We start from the raw sequence: 25112 nt of genomic DNA on the forward strand, positions 1-25112 counted from the left end.
TTCTTTGTTGTTGAGAAGAAAGTCCTTGAATCGCTGCAGCAGATGAATCAACCATTGGTGTGAGGCCCACTGGAAAAGGAGGGCTGAACTAGCTGGTTGCCATTGATACTGAATCCACCCTTGTCCCGGATAGAACGCCCATCCAGGCGGGATAGACGCTGCTGGAGGCAGCGTAAGCCTCTGCTGGCGGAAAGGTCATTTGGGTGGGGAGTTGCGATCCCCACGCTTCTGGTGTTATTTGAGGTCCTTGCCATTTGAAAGAGGGAGGGGCTTCTTGCGTTCTTCAGAACGGTTTCGAGTTTCAGTAGTCTCTCTCTCTGGTGAGAGGAAAGTGAATCTAGGCTGAGCTAAAGGTTCTCGAGGTCTCACCTCCAGCCGCTCAAAAGTTTCAGGAGGTCTAATAGAGACTGGGATTTCAGAGGGTCTCTCCGGTCCCAATCCAGGGACTCTCCTGATTCTCCAGGTTTTATTGCTCTCCAATGAGGTTGAGAAGAGGGAGGGGGCTCTCCACTTCGTCCCGGGGAAAAGTTTCCTCCGGACTGGCAGCTTACCCATGAATCAGAGTCCTGGGCGTGCTCCAAGCGGACAAGCAAGCTCTTCCTTTCGGGCTTGGGTCCTGTTGTTAGATGGGTAATAGGTGACTTCAATTAAGTCGTTAAGATCCTGCTTCATGCTCCTTCTACGCTCTCAAGTTGTTGCTCTTCCATCTTCACTGGGTCTTTGCACCGCAGTGGAGGTTGCGGAGACTGGGGCCCAGCACCCTCTAACAGGCCCCCTCTGAGAGGAGGAGAGGGTACTGTTAGCAAAAGAAAGTTTGTGTGAGTTTTGGGAATAATGTCAAGGTTCCAGAAATACCTCTTCTGCGTAAAAAAAGACTCGGAGGCATCCGTTCCTTTTCTCAAAGTCCTTTACTAGCATGAGGAGACTGGCACACGATGAGTGCAATTCCCAAAACTGAAGTTCCGGATTCGTTTCCCCAGTTATACAAACCCCAGTAGTCCCACCCCCCTGACCCCTCTGATGATCACACGGTCCCACGTCCTTCCAGTTCATTCGAGTAACTTCTTGCCACTCCTCGTGCAGACGTGAACGCTATCCGACCTTGACCACTGGAAGAATGTTACCCTGCCCCTCAACCCCCCCCTTCTCCCCTTAAGATAAAAATGTGGCAGCGTCTGGAAACCGAAAGTTCAATATGGTTTCCAGGCCTGACAGAAAAAGCTTTTTGGACAGCCACAGTTTTCCTAGTGTTTTTATTGAGTCTAGATTCAATGATCCCCATTAATATATCTGCTTTTTCTGTACTTATATTAAGCTATTACTTTTGTCTTTCATCATAACAGTATAGTAACTAGGAATGGAAAGGTATTCATAAATGTCTTCTATAATTCCATGTTATTGTGCTAATGGTGTCTATATCCTGTGTTTGGTTATATTGGCAGCACGAAAAAGTAACCTTTAAAGTATTTCGAGGTTATTCTTGATGAAGCCAAAGGACACTAAATAAGCGTGAAGTTTTATATATCTTCTTGTGTTCTTTTACTTCTTAAGTAGTTAATATTTAGAACAACAAAACAAAAAGTCTATTTTTGTTAAGTTAATGTTTTTTCTTTTATATAGGACAAAGAAAGTCTTTCCCTTTTATTTGTACCTACTTTCTGCCAGATTTATGAAATTGCCTCTTTATTCATGTTCTTCCAAAATTGTGGCATTCAGCTTCTTATTGACCTAGCTTTAGTTAATATACAGAGTATAGTTAATATAGCAGTCATTTTGGAAGAGAAATGTTGGACAGAAGCCATCCAAGTGACTAACCTTTAAAACTCTCTAGTGTGTCTTCCACTAATCTTTCAGCATTTTCCAGCTTATTTAAATATACTTAATGGTTTGTTCATGAACTAAAATATATATAAAAGGTAATGTTTAATGGTCTCCTACCTCTCACAGAAGTAGCTGTTGAAAGACATGTTCCTTTGATTTCTTTGATTTGTTGTTTGGCTCAATTAAGATATTCATTAAAATGATCTCCTTTGTGTCCCCTTTTTGATTTTTTTCCCTATCATAATTAATCTGACTTTATTTTGATTTTCTGTGTTTCATTTTCCAGAAATGGAGCAGCGTAAGCAATCCACTGTTTCTCCCATTGATCCCACCTCAGTCACAAGGCTTCACTGCTATTGTCTTGACATATGATCGCGTTGAAAGTCTCTTTCGAGTGATCACTGAAGTTTCGAAGGTTCCAAGTCTTTCCAAATTGTTAGTTGTTTGGAACAATCAGAACAAAGTTCCACCAGAAGGTAAGTCCGATACATACCTGAAAAGTTTGGGAGAACACTTTTAATTCTAATAGTAGTGGGCCAAATTTTGAATGAAGTGAGTGTTTACATTTGAACTGAAAATGAGAATGTTTCTAGAAATAGAAATAGATTGTACAGTGGAGTGTGAGTTTTCGGAGCAAGAAAAAAAATGGCTGCCCTCATTTTTAGAATGGGATTTGGGACTATATTTGTTAACTGCTTAGAGTAACCAGTTTCATTGGGTCGCTCCTGATCTTCGTTTGTATCATTAGTGCTTATTTTTAAAGCTTCTAAGGAACAAATGATTCTTGCTGTCTCAGTTTTACTTGCTAATTGACTTAGTCAGAAGGCTTTCTTGTGAATTGAGTTGAAGACCTATCAGACAGTGTTCTGACTGGAACTTTTTCCCAAGCCATGCACACTGGATAGCTCTATACAGATAAAGACCTCCCTATTTTCTGAGAATTTGACCTTTTCTAAAGCATTGGGTGGGGGGGAGGACAGAACCTATTGTCCTCTTGGGTTTACCATATTTTTTAGTTGCTGTTTTGTGGGGGTGGAGTGTTTTCTTGATGAATATTTGCCAGACGCCAACATTGATTTGTTTTAGGCACCAGGCTAAAATGTTTTTATGTTTCTAATTTCTAGCAGTTGGTGTTTAAAGCCTTGTAGAATAGCTTTGTGGTGGTTTACTATTTGTATTAGTGCCATTTTAACAGTTATTTGCTATGTTGCTGATTTTTTTTATCCTCTTTGTATACTACATGTAGGTTATACAAACCTTTTTAAAAATAAATAAACAACATATATAAGGGGCGTGCATAAACTATAAGGGGCGTGCATAAGAGCACAATAGTGCCTACCGTTCCTGTCCTATTGTTCCCTTCATTATATCAAATTAATATAGTTGATGCATATTTTTTTACTTATATATATATATATTTTCTTTAAGATACGTTGTTTTAGCTATGACAATTGTTTGTGTATACTGTTGTGACAAAAAGAAATTAAAAAAAAAACATATAAATGCTCAGGTTTTCTCAGCTAGGCTGTTTCCGTATCACTGATAGGCGAAAATGATTTTAAAAAACCACCCCAAACATAGGTTGGGAAGTTGGAAGCATTTTAGTGGCTTCTTACTATGGCTTCTGTACTGCTGTGTGTTTATATTTAAATAGCTGAACTTGCAACGTGTCCACAATAGCTAATAGCAACATGGTTATTTTAAAAATAAGACATTGCTATTTGCTATGTTGAAAATATTGCCCATTACGATAATTCTTAGAATAGCCATTAGTTAGCTGCTGATGAAAAATCTGAATTCGTTGGTGTGAGAAGTAATGGCTTTGAAGGTCATAGGTTTGCTTCTTACAGAGATTTGCTTATCTATAGGTATATATTTTAATAACTTTCTTATGTGACCGCCAGCTACCCCCTTCATCTGTGTATTTTTAACACTTGGATAGCTTCTGGAATCTTTTGGTCTGCCATTGAAGGGTTTAATTTAATTTGTTTTAATTCAAATGCATACAGTTCATTCCACCTAGCTTTTTGGTAGGACAGCAGAAGTTGACTTCACTAAGGCTTTCATTGGGTCTGTCTCTTGTAGCTCTTAATCCTTGGACTTCAAAGCCTCTACCATTTATAGCCTATTAAAGCCAGGAAGTTTCTGATGGATTAGGACAAGGAATGAGTTTGAAGTTAGTAATGCACACTGCTGTCAACGATAAGGTCTTGTTTATTTCCCTACGGTAGTATCTGCACTTTATGGCTATTTTCTTTTAATTGGTAATAGTAAAGCTGGGACTGTTAACCTGGTTGAGTATCCAAGCAGGATATCCTGGCTATTGCTATATAAGGAACATATTTCTGACTTTGAGCAAATCAGATCTGGATTCTGTTGTTCTGTTGTTATATTTTTTGCTATGCATAGAAAGGACCTATAAGCAGATATCGGATATGCTCATCATGGGCTACAATAAATTGTATTTGGCTATTGCATTAGTAGCGATAACGTCTCTTAGCTTAGTCACAGTAGTATTATAAGGCTGTCGTATCTCTGTAAACAGAACTTTTTCTGTGTTATTACTGCTTAATTACAATCAAGATATATGGTAAAAATATATGTGCAAACTGTAGGCAAATGATAATGATAGTGTTAATTAGAATAGGTGGAGAACAGTTTAAAGACAGTTTGAGCCTGTTAGGTTCATGATCTTGTTTTCTTTTTTGTTATAAGAAGGCATATAATCCTGGGCTTCTCAGAACTCAGGCAATTTCATATGTGTAAGTGTAAGTAATTTTTCAGATAACCTGTTTCTAAACTAAATCTTTAAACATTAAGAATTAAACCAAAATTCTTAAGTGCAATCCAGAAAATGTACTACCATCTCATGTAGACAGTACAGAATATGTTATGTACTACTTGGATACACAAGAAATAGGCAGCTGCATTTGGTACCAGACAGAGCTTCTGAGTGATGTTTACAGACACTATCATGTAAATCTAAACTGAGTATAATAAATACACATATAACTAAGATTAGTTTTGCTTTTTCTACATATAGCCAAAGCTGATAGAAGTTCATCTTTACCGATAGTACGAAATCCCAGAGAAGGACCAAATTGTGCATTCAGTCAGGCCTTTCCAAAGGATATACTTCCTTCCAGTGTGGTATTTGCATGTGAATTTGGGAATATTGCAGGGGAAATTGTTTCTGTGCCTGCTTCCTAATTTATATTTTATCAACCCAATGTTGGTAGTATAGGTAATCGTCAATTTATGATCACAATTGAACCCAAATTTTCCATGGCTAAGCAAGATAGTTGTTAAGTGAGTTTTGTCCCATTTTAGAATCTTTCTTGCCCCAGTTGTTAAGTGAATCATTGCAGTTAAGTTAGTAACATGTTATTAAGTGAATCTGGCTTCTCCATTGACTTTCATTGAAGTTCGCAAAAGGTGATCTATATACCCCCGGATACTGCAACCATCCTAAATGCATGCCAGTTGCCAAGCATCTGAATTTTGACCACGTGACCACAGGCATGCTAAAACAACCATAAGTTGGCCGGGATAGCTCAGGCTGGTAAAGAAGCCTGTTATTAGAACACAGAGCCTGCAATTACTGCAGGTTCAAGCCCGGCCCAAGGTTGACTCAGCCTTCCATCCTTTATAAGGTAGGTAAAATGAGGACCCAGATTGTTGGGGGGGCAATAAGTTGACTTTGTAAAAAATATACAAATAGAATGAGACTATTGCCTTATACACTGTAAGCCGCCCTGAGTCTTCGGAGAAGGGCGGGATATAAATGTAAACAAAAAAAACGTGTTAAAAATGATAATAAGTGACATTTTTCACTGTCCTTGTAACCTCGAACGTTTACTAAACAAATGGTTGTAGAACTACCTGTATTTCCCCATTCTGATTGATACTCCTTTATGTAGCAAATAGGGAAGTTGCTACTGAATATAATATCAGTGGTAATAAATTACATTCCATATACAAAAATTTTATCTGTTACTTTTCATTGGGATCTAGGAAGGGGTCTTCACTGTGGCAGCCCCTACTCTTTATTTTTTTTTATTTTTTATTTTTATTTGCATTTATATCCTGCCCTTCTCCGAAGACTCAGAGCGGCTTACACTATGTTAGCAATAGTCTTCATCCATTTGTATATTATATACAAAGTCAACTTATTGCCCCCAACAATCTGGGTCCTCGTTTTACCTACCTTATAAAGGATGGAAGGATGAGTCAACCTTGGGCCTGGTGGGGCTTGAAACTGCAGTAATTGCAAGCAGCTGCTGTAATAACAGACTTTCTTACCAGTCTGAGCCACAGAGGCCCACTTCAAACTTCAACTTTCTTGAAGTTTGAAAGTTCACTACCGTCCTAGCCATCCAAAAAGCACTTAAGATCTGGCTCCCCCTCCCCAAGTGTTGGCATAGAATGAAGACTTAAGGAAGGATTTAAGGAAGATGTTGGAGGTATAACTTTGATGACACTTTTTACTTCAGTTATTTATATATGTTCATTATTGTTTTTACAAATAACTCGAGGCGGTGAACATATCCGACAAATCTTCCTTCGCCTATTTTTCCCACAACAGCAACCCTGTGAGGTGAGTAGAGCTGAGAGAGAAGAGAGAGTGACTGACCCAGAGACACCCCACCAACTTTCATGGCTAAGGCAGGACTAGGACTCACAATCTCCTACTTCCTAGCCTGGTGCCTTAACCATTAGACCAAACTGGTTCTTTTCATAGTTATGAGTCACCTTGTAGGGGAGACAGGTAGCATATAAATTTAATAAATAAATAATAAATGGTTTTTATAGATGTGTGTAGCATGCTATCGTTTCTGATGCTGTTTTAGTTGTTGATTGGAAGCTACTCAGAGTTTGATATATGATGGGCAGCTAGAGAAATGTTTTAAATAAAAAATAAATAAACCTTAAAAATTGGACTAAGACCTCACTGACAGTACTAAAAAAAAAATTAAAGCAATTTTCTAGGGGCCACCTACAAAAGAAAGTGGAGTAAGAAACTGAAATGATATTTCCAAACCTTTTCACTCTGTACTTTTTACTTTTTTTGTTACCAAGCCAAAAAGCCCTCCAAATTCTTCCAAGGTAAACTTTCTTTACATAGTTTTTAGTGTGGTTTGGAAAATGAAACAGTTTTCCTAAGGAAGCTGTCTCCGGTGTTATGTTTGGATGCCAACATCAGAAGTGTGTAGAACATTATATGCTCATTAAAGCTACTCTGCGTGAGTTATAGAACTATAATTTTCCTAGCAGCAAGTGTGGATATCCTACTATGCTGTCTTTGCTAGCATTTCTTTCATGATGGAGCTTATACATATATGTTCATATAATGGTAAACTATGACCTTTGCCAGCTTTACATAAAGCTAGTTGCAGTTGTTACTTAGAATGGCATTCCCATTTTCATATCCAAATGTGAAATGGTATAGCAAAAAATCTTATTTGGGATAGGGTCTCTATGTTTCATAAATCAGTGTTAGCCCAGTATAGGATGTACCTTTTGTTGTTGAATTGTGTTGAATATTTTAGTCTATAAACCAGTGTTGTTATGCAAGTAGTCATCAATTTGTATGGCATGTTTTCTTGCTGCTCCCCATTCTCTCATACCCACTGAACAGATATGACTGAGACAGTAGAGACCTCAAATTGAATCAAATAGGAAAATGTCCTTCATTCTTGAAGCATACATTTAACATTTGGAAAGATAGATTTCTAGAATAGCTTCATTCATCATCTATTGATGTCTGCTATATTACCAAAGAATTGTGCGGTCATAGGGCCGGGTTATTTACGGGACCGCCTGCTGCTACCGAATACCTCCCACCGGCCCGTGCGCTCTCACAGAGAGGGACTCCTCAGGGTGCCGTCAGCTACGCAGTGCCGGCTGGCGGCGCCCAGGGGAAGGGCCTTCTCTGTGGGGGCTCCCACCCTCTGGAACGAACTTCCCCCAGGACTTCGTCAACTCCCTGACCTCCGAACCTTCCACCGCGAGCTTAAAACACATCTATTTATCTGCGCAGGACTGGACTAGATTTTATTTTAAAATTTAAATTGGTTTTAAATGGGTTTTATTATGTATATTGTTATTTTTAATTATTCGGCCATTTGTAATAAGTTTTTTAACTGATGTTTTATTTTGTATTTATATGTATATTTTTTATCTGGCTGTGAACCGCCCTGAGTCCCTAGGGAGATAGGGCGGTATAAAAATACGAAAAATAAATAAATATAAATAAATAAATATGTATCCTAAGTGTGAAGCCATTCTGAAATCAGAAGAACTTCTTTCCATATGTTGAAATTTCATTTTTAATGAATTGCATCTTATTCTTGGTAGGACTCAATTTATGACTATCTAGAAACTTCAGTTCAAATGCTGCTGAGTTCTTCAGATGGGGATACCCTGATTATAGAACTCATGACATATATGGGTGCAACAATCTCTTTGCTGCCATCTAGTGATTGTCCAGTTTTTTGCAACCCAGACATGGTAGCCCTAGTTCTAGTTACTCTCCAGTACCATCATTGAATAAAATGACTTGATTTGGAGAGAGTTATGCTAATAACTACAGCTAAATATAGGAATGCAAAGAAACTAATCCTGATTTTTATTTTGCAGAAACTGTTTGGCCTAAAGTTCGCGTTCCATTAACAGTTGTACGAACCACAGAAAATAAACTGAGTAATCGATTCTTCCCCTATGCTGAGATTGAAACAGAGGCTGTGTTAGCCATTGATGATGATATCATCATGTTGACCTCGGATGAGCTGCAGTTTGGCTATGAGGTAAGAAGACTGCTAATTTTAAATTCTGCACTCAGAGAGCCCTGCCATCCTGCACTGCACCACCTCAGCTAACTTTCAATGTCTTCTTGCTCTTGCTAGTGATGAGGCATGCCTGACTTGGCCCTTGGCAAGGCTGCTACTGGCCACATGAAACCACCCAGATCTCTCAAGGAAACCACTGTCCACGGTTTAGGGAAGGCGGCCTTATGTTGCCAGCAGTTGCTTTTGCAAAGGTTGCAGTCTAGGCATTCTAAATTAGCAGTGAGAGCCAGAAGATGACATGGTCAGTTAAGAGGCCAGGGGTGGTGGAGGTGAGTGAGCCCAAAGTGCATGAAGGGAGGGGAAGATAGGCAGGTGGGGAGAGTTAAAGTGCTCCTATAGTCCTAAATGTGGACAGGCTGCCAAGTGTCTGAATTTTGATCATGTGACTGTAGGACACTAGAATGGTTGTAACTTTGGGGTCCAGTCATAAGTTCCTTCATTAAGTTCTTTCCATAACTTTGAATGGCCACTGAATGAACAGTTGTGGATCAAGACAACCTATAATAATAAGGAATTTTTCTCTACATTTCTTATGCTCATATCATTGTATGGGCATTGTATACTGTGTTTAGGTTGCCTTTGTTTGACGCAAGTTGGTATGTCTATATTTCATCAAGCTCTCTCTGTCTTTCTCTCACACACATTATGTCTCTCTCGCCCACACAAACTCTAGCTAGCTAACTAGCTATCTAAATAATAATTCATTTTAAAAGGAAATAAGATATATCAGTGATATGGATATTTTAAATGTACAGTGATCTAATTTGAACAAGCCACTTGTACATTAAGAGAGTGTAGTAATAGGTGTTGGTCTGGCTTATATTGAGAATGTTAAATTACCTTTCCAAGGTATTACAGTCGTTCATCATCTGAATCAGTGAACTGCAGCTCCAAGCCTTGCACTTGAACTTCCGGGACCTTTTCGCCTATTTTGTCTGAAGTGTGTTGTCCAGATGCTTAGATTGTGCAAATGCCTAACAATCTGGATAATCCTTGCATGAACTTGGTGCCCCTTGGATTCAGCTTCTTCTTCTTTGAGTGGTGCACCTTACAAAAGCTGTTTTTGAAAATAATGAATTCCAGTTTATAAAATAGTGCTGCTCTCTAAGGCAGGAGGCATTTCAAATAACTTCATTAAAAAATCTAGATAGATGCAAAATTCCAGTAATACGAATTGTCCAAATTAAAAATATCAAATGCCAATATAACAGAAGGTGTTTTTTCAATAGTAGGGATAAAGTGTGCTCTGTAGAAAAGTATAAAAGGAAACATGTATAAATGTATTTTCTACCATCAATCAGTGACTGCAGATCAGTCTTTCTCAGACCAGAGTGTCTTTGACCTGTTTGGCAGGTCTGAGCTGGCTGCCAGATGTTTAACTTGTCCTCAGCCTATAGTAATTTCTGTTTATATATTTCCCCATGAAAGTGTCTAATGCATTTCTTAGTTTTTTGCAAAGGAAATCTGTAAGAACAGTAGCAGCCTGTAATATCACAAGGGGGATTTTTTTTGTGGGGGGGGGGGGAGGTTCTTCATTCAGGAGAAATATTTGGAATTGGATATTGGCAAAGTTCTTCCCCTCCTTATTCTCCAGACCCTATTTTTAAACATGTGGTGAACTTTGTATCAGCGGAGACATGTCTGGCTCTATCGATCAAGCTTACTTATAAAAAAGAAGAAAAGAAGAGGCGCTTTGATCTCTGTACACTTTCAGCCATAAAAATTAAAGTAACACTCAAAGTGTCAGACATTTTTTACTTGTTAAGAGTGAACTATTAGGATTCCTAATAATTTATTGCATAGTGCAAAACTACTGAAATAAGAGCAACACAGGCTTTATAGGCTGTTTTGTTTAAAGATGCAGAAGCATATTTATAGCTCTGTGATTTTAAGTGGAAGTTTTGCGTGAAGAAAAAAGACAGTTCTCAGAGTTGTGTTGATAGAAGATAATGCATTGGGCTCATAAGCACTTAGGACTATGCAACATTTCTGCCAATCACCAGCAATTTTTGTTTTACTTCGCAAGAAGGTAAAAGTAAATGTGCAAAAAGAAAATGAAGCATATATTGAAATACTTACAATTTTTAAAGCAAAGAGAATGAGTCTAGTATTGTTCTCAACCAGGTTTTTGCAGTTTGAAGTCTGGAAATTACTCTTTAAAAAAAAAAATTTTTAATGCCCTGTTTAAAACTGGGGATTGAAATGGCTTCTTCCCTGAAAGCAGTATATCAATTTATTGGTCTTTGATTTGTCCCAAAATGTAACTTTGATAATTGGTGTTTTTGAAGAATCTATGTCCATTTATCTTTCGCAATGTCAGACATGCTATGTTAATGCTTTGAAAAGCAAGTTACCTGCCTTTGTATACTGTCAAGAAAGCAATCCTAATTCCCAGACTGTCAGCTAGAAATTAGGACAGGGAACAGATGCCTTCCTACCAGTTAGTGAAAGGAATTATGACCACCAAATGCCCCCAATTTTATCCTAGAGAAACTCATTCATATGATTGCTAAGGGTTGACATTGATTTGATGGCATGTAATCATAATCATCAAAGCCCCAATAATTCCTAGAGTAGATCAGTTGCTTATAATAAGGACTATGGCAAGACAGGGCTGAGTCAGAGATGCCCTTGGATCTACTGGATGAAAAGTCTGCAATCCCTTAAGTGATACTTCTTTCCCAACTTTTCCATAACTACTGATGATGTATTTGGCTTTTTATTACCTCTCTCCTTCCTTCTCTGCCTAAAACTGCTTCTGCTGAACTTGTTACATTCTGATCTCTTTGGGAATTGAGCTTTCTAATTTTAAAGGTTTTTACTACAGGTAGTCTTCAACTTATGACCACAATTGAGCCCTGAATTTTTGTTGCTAAGTCGGAAAATTGTTAAGCAACTTTTGTCTCATTTTACGACTTTTCTTGCCATATTTGTTAAGTGAATCATTGCAGATATTAAACTAGTAATCTGGTTGTTAAGTGAATCTGGCTTCCCCATTGACTTTGCTTGTCAGAAGGGCGCAAAAGATGGTCACATGACCCTGGGACACTGCAATTGTCATAAATATGAGCCAGTTGTTAAGCATATGAATGTAAATCACATGACCATGAGGATGTTGCAATGGTCATAAGTGTGAAAAATGGTGATGTCACTTTTTTCGAATGGTCACTAAAGTTGAGGACTACCTGTACTTTTAATGTTGTAAAGGTTTTTAATCTTTTTGTTGTATTTTTATATTATTGTTGTGTTTTGTTATTTCTTTTCTAACTTCGTTCACGTTTGTGAGATGAGCAGCTATATAAATTTATCAAATAAATAAGTAAATAAATACATTGTCACAGTTGTGGAGACACATTCCCCTTTTGTAAACGAGCAGAAGATTCAAAAACTAGAGCTTGTGGATCATTGCTCTATGAAAAAAACAGTGTCATTCCTAAGATGCCTTCTCCAAGAACAGTATAAATCAGATGGGTGGGTATATGGTAGAGAAAGAGATGCTATCTGTGTTAACTGAGCTGCGGTGGTGAGTGGTAAGAGTGCAGTACTGCAGGCTACTCCTGCTGACTACCGGCTGCCTGCAATTTGCAATTCAAATGTCACCAGGCTCAAGGTTGACTCAGCCTTCCTTCCTTCCGAGGTGGGTAAAATGAGGATCCAAGTTGTTGGGGGCAATATGCTGACTCTGTAAACCGCTTAGAGAGGGCTGTAAAGCACTGTAAAGCGGTATATAAGTCTAAGTGCTATTGCTGTTGCTAACTACATTGGCAATACATTGTCATTTCTTGCTTGCTGCTTCAACACCCTCTATCATATATATTCAATCTTAACTTGTTCTTATAATGTTTTTGTGCTAGTAAAATATTGATTCACTTACTGTATTCTGCAGGTGTGGAGAGAGTTCCCTGACAGATTAGTTGGCTATCCTGGTCGCCTGCATTTATGGGACCATGAAACAAGTAAATGGAAGTATGAATCAGAGTGGACCAATGAAGTCTCAATGGTGCTAACAGGGGCAGCCTTTTATCACAAGGTAAAGAGCTGATTCCAAAAATAGATGGGAAGCTGAAATTATGAATTCACTTAGCATTGACTAGGGCAGTATTTCTACCTCAACAACTTTAAGATGTATGGACTTCAACTCCAGAATTGTAGCCGGATAATTCTGGGAGTTGATATTGCTACATCTTAAAATTGTTCAGATTGTCAAAGGAAAAGGATCCTTGTATTCGAAAAATGGAAAAATAAGGGTTTATAGCAAAATGTGGCATTGATCTTTATATGTGAAATATAATCATGATATATGGACATATGATATATAAAGATCAGTAATTGTGTTTTGATAATAGAACAGAATAGAATAGAATTCTTTATTGGCCAAGTGTGATTGGACACACAAGGAATTTGTCTTGATGCATATGGTCTCAGTGTACATAAAAGAAAAGATACATTCGTCAAGAATCATAAGGTACAACACTTAATTATAGTCATAGGGAAACAGTCAATATAAATCTTAAGGATACCAGCAACAAAGTTACAGTCATAAGTGGGAGGAGATGGGTGATAGGAACAATGAGAAGATTAATAGTAGTGCAGACTTAAGCATCTTTCTACATCTCAAATACTATATTTTTCTTGGTTCTCACTTGTGCAGATAGTCTCATTTAATGAGCATAATTGGGACCAGTAACTGTCAGGGACAAGAAATACAATACTTAATACTACATGTCATAACTGCAGCCAGAATTGTGTATGCGCAAAACTGGAAGAATAATACTATACCATCAGAGGAAAGTGTGATAAGAAAAGTGCTAGAGTGCGCTGAGATGGATAGACTAACAAAAGAAATAAAAGAGAAATGGAATATTATTTGGTATGGAATGAATGGTATAAATGGTTAGAGGATAGGTGCAAAAACTAAGAAAATATCAAAGAAAGAAGACTTAAGAGTTAGAAAATAGTAATAAATCTGTATAAATATATATGACAAAAATGTATGTTTATAAATTAGTATATTAATATCTTAATATGTATAAAGGATAATGGAACCACATGTATAGCTATATAGAGATAAGAGGGAAAATGGATATATAGCAGATGTATACTGATGCGGAAATGTTGCAAAGAGGAAAACTGTTAAGAACTCTTAAAAACAGTTCAATAAAAATTAAAAAAAAAGAAATCAGGAACCAGGGTTGTTCACATGAATACAAGTTTATTCCATGTTATCTTTCTACAAGAATCTGAACTACTAATGATCAAGGCAAATTGGTGGTAGATAAGAATCAATGGAATTGATTCTGGACTTACCGTAGATCTCTTGTGGGCACAAAGGAATTCCAAACTGATGATGTGCTTGACCCCTCTCTCAGATTCAGCCTGGTCATCTCCTGTAGGAACTTGCTCATTAAGCAAAGCAGTTGCTAAGTAAAACTGTCTTTGTGCTTAAGATCTTATTTCAGCTTTTCTTCTTTTACACACCTGTGAAGGTTGTAAATGCAAGGTTTGACTATAAATTTTTTCATTACTGTCATAACTGGACAGTCGCTAACTGGGACAGTTGCTAAACAAGGATTATCTATAGTTTCTTAATGATTACTAGCTGATCTGGATGTAGAAGCAGAGGTGTCTTTTTAAAGTCAATTTAACGCTTAAAATTTACATGTTGGTTTTGATTTTTGAAGAAATTATCATAGTATAGAATTAAATTCAACAAGAATTTACATTGTTATGGGTATTATAGCAAATGCAAATATTATTATATCTCCCCATGATGGCATTTCTTATCTTTGAATGACAGAAAGATGCCTTATACACTGTATGGTTAGAAATACTTCTGAAAATTGTAAAATCCACTTGGGAAGTAGCATATGGGAAGCTACATTCAAAGCAGCTCAAATCCAGGGCTTCAAATGGAGCTAATGTTATGGGTTGGGGGAGGTTCTTTTCCCTCGCCCGATTAACAATTCTCAGAAAGAATTTTTAAAAACTATTTGTAGTCATTTACACATTTTAAAGCTGATTTGCTGAAAGGAAGGATTATTATTCATTTTTTGGTGACAAATTGATTATTTGATAGCATCTTCTCTAAATTACTAAACGGGAGTAAATTCTAAGTAGCATGATATACTAATTCAAAAAAACAAGTTATACTTAAAAATGAAAATTATATGAAATGTTTTAACAAAAAGTTTTAAAAGGTTTGTTCTGTTAAAGACTTTCTATTCCCACATAGATCTGCCCCATGCAGTACTTATTTGAATTATCTGAGTTAGGTAAAAGGGATCTGTGTCTTTGGAATACTTGTCTAGCTGTTCTCTTACCATGATCCTCATAAAACTTCATCCTTATTTGGTTTGATTCTTTGGTATTATATACCTCAGTGATGTTACTATACCACTCGATGGAACTATAGAACTGCACCTAATAGGGCGCATTAAAAATATGCTTTAGATAAACTAGCACATTAGATACTCATTTCACATAAAGTTTTATTAATGCCTCAATTCCGTTCATATAAAAACTAAACATTTCCTTTCTATGCTATTTTTCTTATTCTTCAGTATTTTAATTACTTATACACCTATAAAATGCCTGGGGACATCAAAAACTGGGTGGATGCACATATGAATTGTGAAGACATTGCCATGAATTTTCTAGTGGCCAACGTAACTGGGAAAGCAGTTATTAAGGTGAGTTTTTTATTCAGTTGTTCCTCGGGATCTATCATGTAGCAGCCGAGTCAAAGATCTCATGATTATATACAGTTTAAACATAGCTTATTAGAGCTCTGCGCCTCTTTTCTCGTCCATTTTGAAGATGATTCCATTTATTTGTAAAAGACTCAACTCTCCACATCCATACTTTTTTTTGTTCATGAATATACTCTATTGCTTGTGACCGTTATGATCAGATAGTTGCAGAACTCAGTTTTCTTAATAATTGCAGAAAATTAAGCCATTTAAAAAAAATAAATAAACAAGATTTAAGAGAGGTGGGGAATGTGAAGGAATAATCCACCCCTGTCTATTTTGGCTGCAAAAGTTGATTTATTAGACTGTTCACTGCAAAAACATTAATTGCAAGTTCAGTTTTTATATGAACTTTTATCCCTGAATGTATTTCCTGATATGCTTCAGTAACTTTTTGGCCTAGAACTTTTCAGTTCATTTTGAAATGTGACAACTTGGAATGAGATTTAGAGGTCTCAAGGCATTTCTTCAGTTAGCAAGATCTGTTTTCCTGCCTGCCCGCCCATCAACTTTTGCCCAAACCAGTGGTTATGTTTTTGAGAAAAGCCTTAAAAGATAAAGCATGTGTGTTTGTTGTGAGAGTTGTACAGTTGGGACAGCCTCTCAGAGTTTGCCAATCAGCTATTAAATGAGCAAAGTGTGTCTGTTGGATTAAGGTTACAGTGAAGTATGGGAAGCTATATTTCATCACTTTTATGCTGTGAAAACAAATAATGTTTATACAAGAACCTTGGCAGTGAGAAAACAGTCATTAAACAGGAATTAAGAAGTTGTCATCACTGCTACTTTCCACTTACAGCAGGCAAAACCCCTCCAAGATTTTTTTTTAAAAAATTGGGCTACTTTGACCTTTGCAGTCAGCTAAGTAAATGGTATGGATATATTTTTTCCTCCATATTCAAGAATTTGATTTTCACTTTGACACATAGATTGCATTTCAAAAATTGCATTTTAGTAGCCTCGCTACTAAATGTCTGATTGTTAAGTCTATAGTTATACTGTCTTTATATAGGTGACACCCAGAAAGAAATTCAAATGTCCAGAATGCACAGCCATCGATGGGTTATCCTTAGATCAGACACACATGGTAGAAAGGTGAGTGTCTCATTCTGTTCTTTTCTCATTTCTAGTATTTAATGTACTGTCATATTATGCTCTAAAAGATTAGCTGATTATGTCCAAATTCCAACTAAATCCATTGGTCCATGTAGAAAAACCATATTGGAGTGAGAGAATTGGTAAAACGTATAAAGTATAAATGTATATCTAAAATATATTCCTAAAATATATTCCTAAAATATAGTCCTAAAATAATACCTGCATATAGTTTATGGTTTCTCAATTTGGGTATTATTGCTTTTTGAAACAGGGTTAATTTTTTTAAAACCATTTTTTGGTTTAAGATTTTTGGGGCAGTTTCAGCAAGCCTTAAATGACAAGTGTTTGTCATCATAAACAAGGATAAATATGAAGAGTAATTTTCAGTACATATATTCAAGAAAAACAATAACAGTTTTCACATTGCAAAAGGATATTAATATATATCACTAAAAAAATTAAAGTGAAAATGCATGTTAATGCAATTGCCTCGCCTTTTGGTTATGGAATTGCAGTAACTAGGTGCTTCATCTTAAAACTGCCTTTGCTTCGACAATGATTATTTAAATATGCTAGGAAAGTCTGATATGTGTGAAACACAAGGCTGGAACATACTCCTTTATGGGTTCTTGATTTCTAAGTGGTATCATGTTTCAGCCATTGGAAAACTAAGAAAAAAAATTTAAATTTGTTTTCCACTAATGAGATATAATAAACATAGTTTCTTCAGCTACAAATTTCATGAATAAATTAACTAACTTGTTTCCCTTGTTTGCATGATTAAAAACTATAATTATATAAGAATTCTGATAGAGGTTCTTGAGGCTCTCACTGGGCATCATGTGGAGCCTTTTGTTTGCTCTTGCATATCAATTTTAGGTTTGAAAGCATCAACTAATTAAAGATTTTGGGGGCAGATTTTGCAGACAAATAAGTTTATTAAAGTGGACAATTTTTAGGAAAGAATAACATACCTGCTCCTTAGCAGATATGTACCTTTTGCCATATTATTTCATAGTCACTGAAATGTACTCTTAAAATTGATAGCTGAAATGTGTTACATCCTCTAACATATATGTGTTTTCTTATTTCAGTTACCCACTAGCCTTATAGAGAGAAGTGAGATGATAGGTAGGGTGAATAAGAATCCAACATGCTTTTAAAAAATGTGGACGCTTGCACGTTTTTGAATTAAAAAAAACAACCTCATGTCATTGAATTTGGACAATGAAAATAAACTAGTCAGTTTAGGGTTTTAGCTCTTAAAGAAATGTTGTAACTTAAGCTTTCAAGCACAGGCATTAGTGCAGATAACATAAAGGAAATAAATTCCAGTAGTTATTTTCAAAAAAATAAAAAGCCAAAGAACTATTTTTGTATGTCTTTTGTTACCTGCAGGCTTATTTTTGCAAGCCTTGTATAGTGCCAAATTTGACCTGGCAGAGACTGTTTAAGAGATATTTTGGCAATTAATCCAGGGTAGTTTGCAGCATGCACACTGCTTTAAGAATCTCTGGAATTCTGCTGGAGAGGGGCTAATGAAACCTTGACCACTCTGCATACATGTGCAGTTGATAGCATCTCTTTATCTCTTTGCCTTGAATTATATACTTCAGTCATAGAGATTCATATCTTTCCAGCATGAGAGGATCTTTGTCCCGTTTCCTACTTCTAACAGTAGGAAGGCATCATAATAACATTAATCTTTTAAATGCTACCTTTATTGCATTTGCAATGCCTTAATAGGAAACCATGTTGTATTTGTTTCGTGTTTGCTTTGAGCCTGTTTCATTAAATATTAAATAAATTGGGGAGAACATGAAAGGGGAAGCTGCAAACAACAGGTGTTAAATAAACATACAGTGGGGCAATCTGTTTATAAGTATTTCATTTATTTCCCACCCACCCCACCCTCTTAGGTCCGAATGCATTAACAAATTTGCCTCTGTCTTTGGGACCATGCCTCTGAAAGTGGTGGAGCACAGGGCAGATCCAGTCTTGTACAAAGATGACTTTCCTGAAAAGCTGAAGAGCTTTCCTAACATTGGAAGCTTGTGAAGAGCAGCCATGAGTGAAGTTGGAAATTGGAATCCAGCAGTCCAGGCAGCAGCTGAAGCTACGAAAAATCTTCGCGACTGAAAGATTCATGCCAGGGAGTATTACAGAGAGAGGTCACAAAAAATTAACGCTTTGTTCCTGAAAAGCTTTTCAACAGAGAGTAAAACTCAGTGCAAAAAGAAGCAGTGGAGATGAATAGACTGCATTGGTCTACTGAAATGTTTGTTGGCTCTATAAAAGATTGCATGTGTAGGAATATACACAATGCAACATTTTTGATCACAGAGCAAAAATTACTTCTTCTCTAAGGGCTGCTAGTTACCACATCTCTTGTTGGTCCATTTTCAGACTGCTTTCTAGATTTGCTGCCCAGATACCCTCTTGGGCTGGTGTGCAAGACCTGCTTTAGCATCTTTTCAAATACATTGTAAGCATTAATTCTGCCATAGAATTGGCAGCTTTTTTTTTTTACTTGGTTAAAAAAGAAAATGTGTATTGATGTTCGGTTCATTTTTAACATTACAAGATAATTGAAGTTGAATAAAGCAGCAGTTCTTATTTTTCTTTTTATTAAGGTATTTAGTTGTTAGTAAAGAACACATTTCATGTTTTCTATTATTTCTGCTGAACAGAAGATTGAATAGTAGAATACCTTCGAATTAGACTGCATTTTTAAGTATATAGAATGACTGTTCGATTCTTAGCCTATTTTGATATTTCAGCCTGCTTTCCTTACCATATTGGGATGGCTTCCAGTTGACCAATCGTTAATTAGGAATACATAAAAATGCCTTTTGTACTTCGGAGCTCTTGATAAAAAAAATACTGGGTTCAATGCTAACATTTTTTTTTGAAGGGAGCTATACATGACAATTTGAATTGTGTAATTGTGCAATAGATTAATGATTCATAGAAAGCAATTTAATATCTTCTGAAACAATTTACATCCTGAGGTATATAACTCATTATCACAAGATAATGAATATCCATCATGTAAGCAATTGATGCTGAAGTAACCATAAAGAACATGCACTAGGGAATGAGAGAGAGTGACACCCTCGCGTTTCAGGTCTGTCACAAAATAAAAGCATGTTTACTGTCAATTTGAAATCATAAGAACCCTGCATGAAGAAATTTTAAATCTTTCTTCCCTGGGCTGAAAATTGTTTAACTAAAAAACTATTAACAGGGAAGATTAAGAATAATAATTTCTTTGTTGTTTAAATCTTAATAAAAATATTCACTAACCTAAGATAGCTGATCTATATCTGCAATAGGAATCAGTTCTCTTTGCATCAGCGCTGTGATATTCCAGTTAGGTGTAGTGTGGAATGTTAACATATTTCTGCAAAGGCCTGTTTGAGTCTTTAGTGACTACTCTGTAATCTGTAATTTCTGTAATTTCTGTAATCTGTAATTTCTACTCCTTAGATGCAGATTCTGCTGACAAGTAGGAAATTTCTTCACCCTGTCACTTAAGTCTGAAAGACGAAAAAATATATAGATTTTTAAATATAAATTATAGAAAAACCATAAAATGCAAGAAGTACTGCATTACCAGGATCTAGAGCATCCTGGTAAAATATTCTTACTGCCATGCAGTGGTGGGTTCTAACTGGTGTTACCACTGGTTCGCTTCGCTCGCACACACGCCAAACGTGCTTCACGCAAGCGCATTGAGTGGTTGAACTGCAATTTGCTCTGCCGCACCTTTCAGCTGGGCTAAAAACGGAGGAATAAAGGTAGGTATAGCCAGTGGTGGGATTCTTTTTTTTTTTTTTTTACATTTATATCCCGCCCTTCTCCGAAGACTCAGGGCGGCTTACAGTGTATAAGGCAATAGTCTCATTCTATTTGTATATTTACAAAGTCAACTTATTGCCCCCCCAACAATCTGGGTCCTCATTTTACCTACCTTATAAAGGATGGAAGGCTGAGTCAACCTTGGGCCGGGCTTGAACCTGCAGTAATTGCAGGCTACTGTGTTCTAATAACAGGCTCCTTACAGCCTGAGCTATTCCGGCCTATTCCGGCCTAAATTCAAATAATTTAACAACCGGTTCTCTGTCCTAATGATTTCTTTCAACAACCAGTTCACCAAACTGCTCAGAAAGTTAACAACCGATTCTCCCGAAGTGGTGCGAACTGGCTGAATCCCACCACTGGGTATAGTGCAAGGTCAGGTGGTAGGGCCCAGATAACGGTTGGAGTGAACCGGTTTGCTGTCACTTCAACATCTCCGCTATCGGCTCTCCCGAACCGGTGAGAACCGGTAGCAACCCACCACTGCTGCCATGATAACACAGGTAGAACACAAAAATTGGGGGTGGCAGCCACAGCATTTCTGATTCAACTGCTCAGGGAAAATACAAAGCAAATTGTCTCAACTGTTAAAATACTGGACCTAAATTACAGCACCTTCATTATTTTACATTTGACATTGCATAAACTGTGATATTGATTGGAATGTCAGGACTTTTCTTCTACAGTAGTGCTCTTCTGAGGAGGTCTGATTTTGCCTCTCTTCTGAGGCCTGATTTTGCCTCTCTTCTGAGTAGAAGTCATCTCTGACTTTTATTCCTTCATCAGCTAAATTCCTTATGCAAATTCTTCAGTTAAGTTGCTTCTGCCATGGGAGCAGCCATCTTTGGGGCAGCCCAGGCAAAGTTGATTTGTTTTGCTTGTACTCATTCTTCAGTACCTAATTCAATGTATGAAGGAGGTTTTAACCCTGCTGTGAAATATTATTAATGATATTAAGAATTAAGCTCAACTATCTCGGCATGTATAATTTATATGCCGGGTAATCTTGATGGTTGTAAACCTCTTTACATTTCCTTCCTAAGAATGCAGGTAAGAGTTCCTTAAATATCTGCCCTGTTCTCCAGCTGTGAAAGGGCAGTATGGATGCCTCTTATTTTAAATCTGATTCTATTAATTGCTTCCAGTGATTGAAGCTGAAGCTCAGATTGCACTTGACTCTTGTCCCCTGTTGTTTCTGTGGGCTCAGGGCTGCGCAGCTGATTTTGTTTTACCTATTCGTTGCCAAAACTTTTTTTCTTCAATGTGTTTTTTCAATGTTAGCAGGAACAATTTTCCATACAATTAGTTGTGCAAATTATTTCTTGCCTCAGATTTTGTTCAGTTGCATCATGGTTAATTATTTGGTTTGCAATTTGCCATGATTTAAATTTTTTATCCAACATTTGGATTAGCAGGGAACAGCATATTACTAGCACAATTTTCTACAACTTGGAAATGTTCGGTATGCGTGATCAGTGTGCCTTCTCTTGTTGATTACTCTTTGTTTTCAGCAGGATAATCATGCTAGTATAGTATTACCCCAAATTTTCCTTCCACCTGACCTTTTTATCATAGTGGTCTATATATTTCTTTGAGGATGCTAATTGGGCATTCAATTGTATCTGCAGTGTCTATTTTCGGGAATATAAGTGGAACAATATTTGAAGCAAATTCCAGTTGGTAAATTGTTCTTAGTTACCAATTTCCATTTTGCAGCAAGCACTTTTGAAAGACAATTAGAGGCAGACACTCTTAAAATTAACCTTTGATCCATATATAATATAATATAATATTATATAATATTTGAGTATGTTCAATGTTAAAATATTTTACTTCATTTGTATTAGTCAAATTTAAGTGTTCTTCTCCCTTAATTTAGTTCCTTCTGCTTCCCTTTAGTGTCCAACTCTCAAGGTCTCATTCTATCCTAGTTTTTAAAGAGATTTCAAAACAAATATTTATCATTGAAAAGTTTCTTATAATTAATTCCAAAACCTTATTAGAATCCATCCATACCTTTAGTCCAGAGGTCAGCAACCTGCGGCTCTGGAGCCTCATGTGGCTCTTTCATGCCTCTGCTCCTTGTTGCTGGTTGGCTCCACAATTGATAGGGCTTTCGGTTAGGACAGGTAGAGGAAAAAGGACGCCACGCTAGGAGGAGACTCTATGGTGGTGGTGGTGAGAAACTAGACTTCCGGTCGGCATAAGAAAAAGGAGGCCACTCTAGGAGGAGGCTCTATGGTGGGGGGAACTGGACTTTCGGTCGGCAGAGGAAAAAGATTGCCACGCTAGGAGGAGACTCTATTGCGGGGGGGAACCGGACTTCTGGTCAGCTCCAGAATTGAAAGGGGGGGGCTTCTGGTTAAGACCTTTGTGGCTCTTTGAGTGTTTAAGGTTGCCGACCCCTGCTTTAGTCAATTTGTAACTTTCCAAAATAAAAGCTCTAATCACCTTTTTGCTGTTTATTGCAAAAAAGGAATTTTTTAAAAAATCATTAAATTTGTACAGGTAATCCTTGATTTACAACAGTTCATTTAGTGGCTGTTCAAAGTTACAACAGCACTGAAAAAAAGGACGTATGGCGGTTTTTCACATGTCCATTGCAGCATCCCAATGGTTGGGTGATCAAAATTTGGAAGCTTGGAAACAAGTTCATATTTATGATGATTGCCATTTCCCGGGGTCATTTTATCACCTTTTGGGATCTTCTTAACAAGCAAAATCAATAGGAGAGCCAGATTCACTTAACAGCCATGTTATTAACTTAACAACTGCAGTGATTCACTTAAGAACTGTGGCAAGAAAGGTCATATATTGAGTCATAATTCATTTAAGTGTTTTGCTTAGCAACAGAAATTTGGGGCTCAATTGTGGTTGTAAGTCGAGGACCACCTGTGATAAAAAATTCTTTCACTGAGAATCTAAGGAAACACATCCAATATTGTCAAAACTTTACAAGCTGAAAAGCAATTTCTGAAAGTGGTTAGAAAATAACGTATGCAAAGCCTATGTCCATAAAGACACCAACCACGGTGTGAGCAACGATAGCGTTGCCTTCTCTCCCACAGCTCTAAACCTGCCAGAAACTGTCTTGCAAATTCCTCACAAGGAACATATATCTGGAGCACTTGTGGGCAATCTCAAACCCTTTCCTTGTCTAGAAAGGAATAACAAAAAGCTGGTCTATTTGCTGGTGCTTGATTCCACTGCAGTCGGATTCTTCAGTTCCCCATTTCTTCTCTGGAACTTGTATAAGACACTTTTAAAGGTATATGCCAAGGGGAAAAAAGGATCACAGTGCAGTTTTAAGTACCGTATATACTCGAATATAAGCCGATCCGAGTATAAGCCGAGGTCCCCAATTTTACCCCAAAAACTGGGGTAAACTGGGGACTCGAGTATAAGCCGAGGGTGGGAAATGAGGCACCTACCGGTCGGCGAAACCCTCCCTCCCTCGGCCGAGAAGGCTGGCGGCTCCCCCGCCCCGCCCTCTCACTGCACCGGCAGGGCTTCCCCGCGCTAAAGCAAAAGCCCGCCAAGTTCGCGCCGGCCGGTATAATGTGAAAAAAAGAAAAAAAAAAACTCGAGTATAAGCCGTATATACTCGAGTATAAGCCGAGGGGACGTTTTTCAGCACAAAAAACGTGCTGAAAAACTCGGCTTATACTCGAGTATATACGGTATATTGAATTATAACTTCTGTCATAGTCACACAGCAGATGGTAAGGGTGTATGAGAATTGTAGGCCATAACATGAACAGAAGAACACATTGCTTTCCTACGATGTACATCTATGATGTTTTCAATATGTATAAGATGTGAATATAATGTGTACATTTGTATACTTGTCTAAGAACTGTTGCTGGTTATAGCTCTTTGTTAAACATATACTCAGTTGCAAAGCCAATTTTTCAGCTGTGTCATGAGAAAATAATGAGGCGTGGTCTAAATATCTACCTCTGTCCACCTGGATTCCAGAAATATTAATTGAACAAACATTTGTATATTTGCAGCTATAAGAAACTTCAATGAATGTTCCACTTTGAAATGAACTGTACATAAGTATTTCGTATTGGTTTCCGTATTGTGGTCCCATCTCCCCTATAATACAGAGGTTATCCAGGGACCATATTTCTCAATGTTTGTGTGCACTTGTTTTCTTTTGAAAAACAATATTTGTAAAAAGCATGTGGCAGTCAATTCTATTTACTTATTTACTTACTACATTTGTTAACTGCCCAGTCATACAATTGTAGGCATTGTATAAAGTAAAATTCTTGATTTTATAAAGTGAAATGATATAAAAGAGCAAACTGATACAAAATTGCAACATGCTGTATGTTGGATTGATGTTGAAGATAATTCAGAAACTACAGTGAGTGTAAAATACAGAACTAGAAGATTCCATAGAGGAAGAGCACACAATTAGTGCAGAAAAATATCTATTTTGAAACTGCTGTACCAGTGAACTTCTGGAATCAATTCAAAATGAAGCTGGTCACTTTTAAACCTACCCTGCATAGTGTCAGGTTACATTAGGAATTGTTCAGCAGAACAGAAACTGCCTGCCTAGTTCAATCATCTCAACAGGATCCCCTGATAATCTTCACCCCTCTTCTTTTGACAATCATAGGCTATGGACAATGCTTCCAATTTCCTCAGGAATAGCATCCACGTGGATTTTCATAAGTGAATATGGATGTAATTCATTCTCCTTTGTTCTAAGCTGAATGGG

The 25112-nt window shown here is 37.2% G+C and overlaps 1 protein-coding gene across 1 annotated transcript in view; it reads left to right on the forward strand.

Moving 5' to 3' along the window:
• EXT2 (exostosin glycosyltransferase 2) overlaps positions 1 to 24516 on the forward strand; it is a 91629-nt gene extending 67113 nt beyond the window's left edge. Inside the window, exons 9-14 of the mRNA XM_058161706.1 lie at positions 2108 to 2297; positions 8461 to 8627; positions 12556 to 12699; positions 15230 to 15358; positions 16431 to 16513; positions 18436 to 24516. Coding sequence (XP_058017689.1) covers positions 2108 to 2297; positions 8461 to 8627; positions 12556 to 12699; positions 15230 to 15358; positions 16431 to 16513; positions 18436 to 18574 — 852 coding nt within the window. The 3' untranslated portion in view covers positions 18575 to 24516. The remainder of the gene's footprint in view (positions 1 to 2107; positions 2298 to 8460; positions 8628 to 12555; positions 12700 to 15229; positions 15359 to 16430; positions 16514 to 18435) is intronic.
• Positions 24517 to 25112: the final 596 nt, after the last annotated feature.

This window comes from Ahaetulla prasina, chromosome 1, assembly GCF_028640845.1.
Source record: "Ahaetulla prasina isolate Xishuangbanna chromosome 1, ASM2864084v1, whole genome shotgun sequence".
Taxonomy (NCBI): Eukaryota; Metazoa; Chordata; class Lepidosauria; order Squamata; family Colubridae; genus Ahaetulla; species Ahaetulla prasina.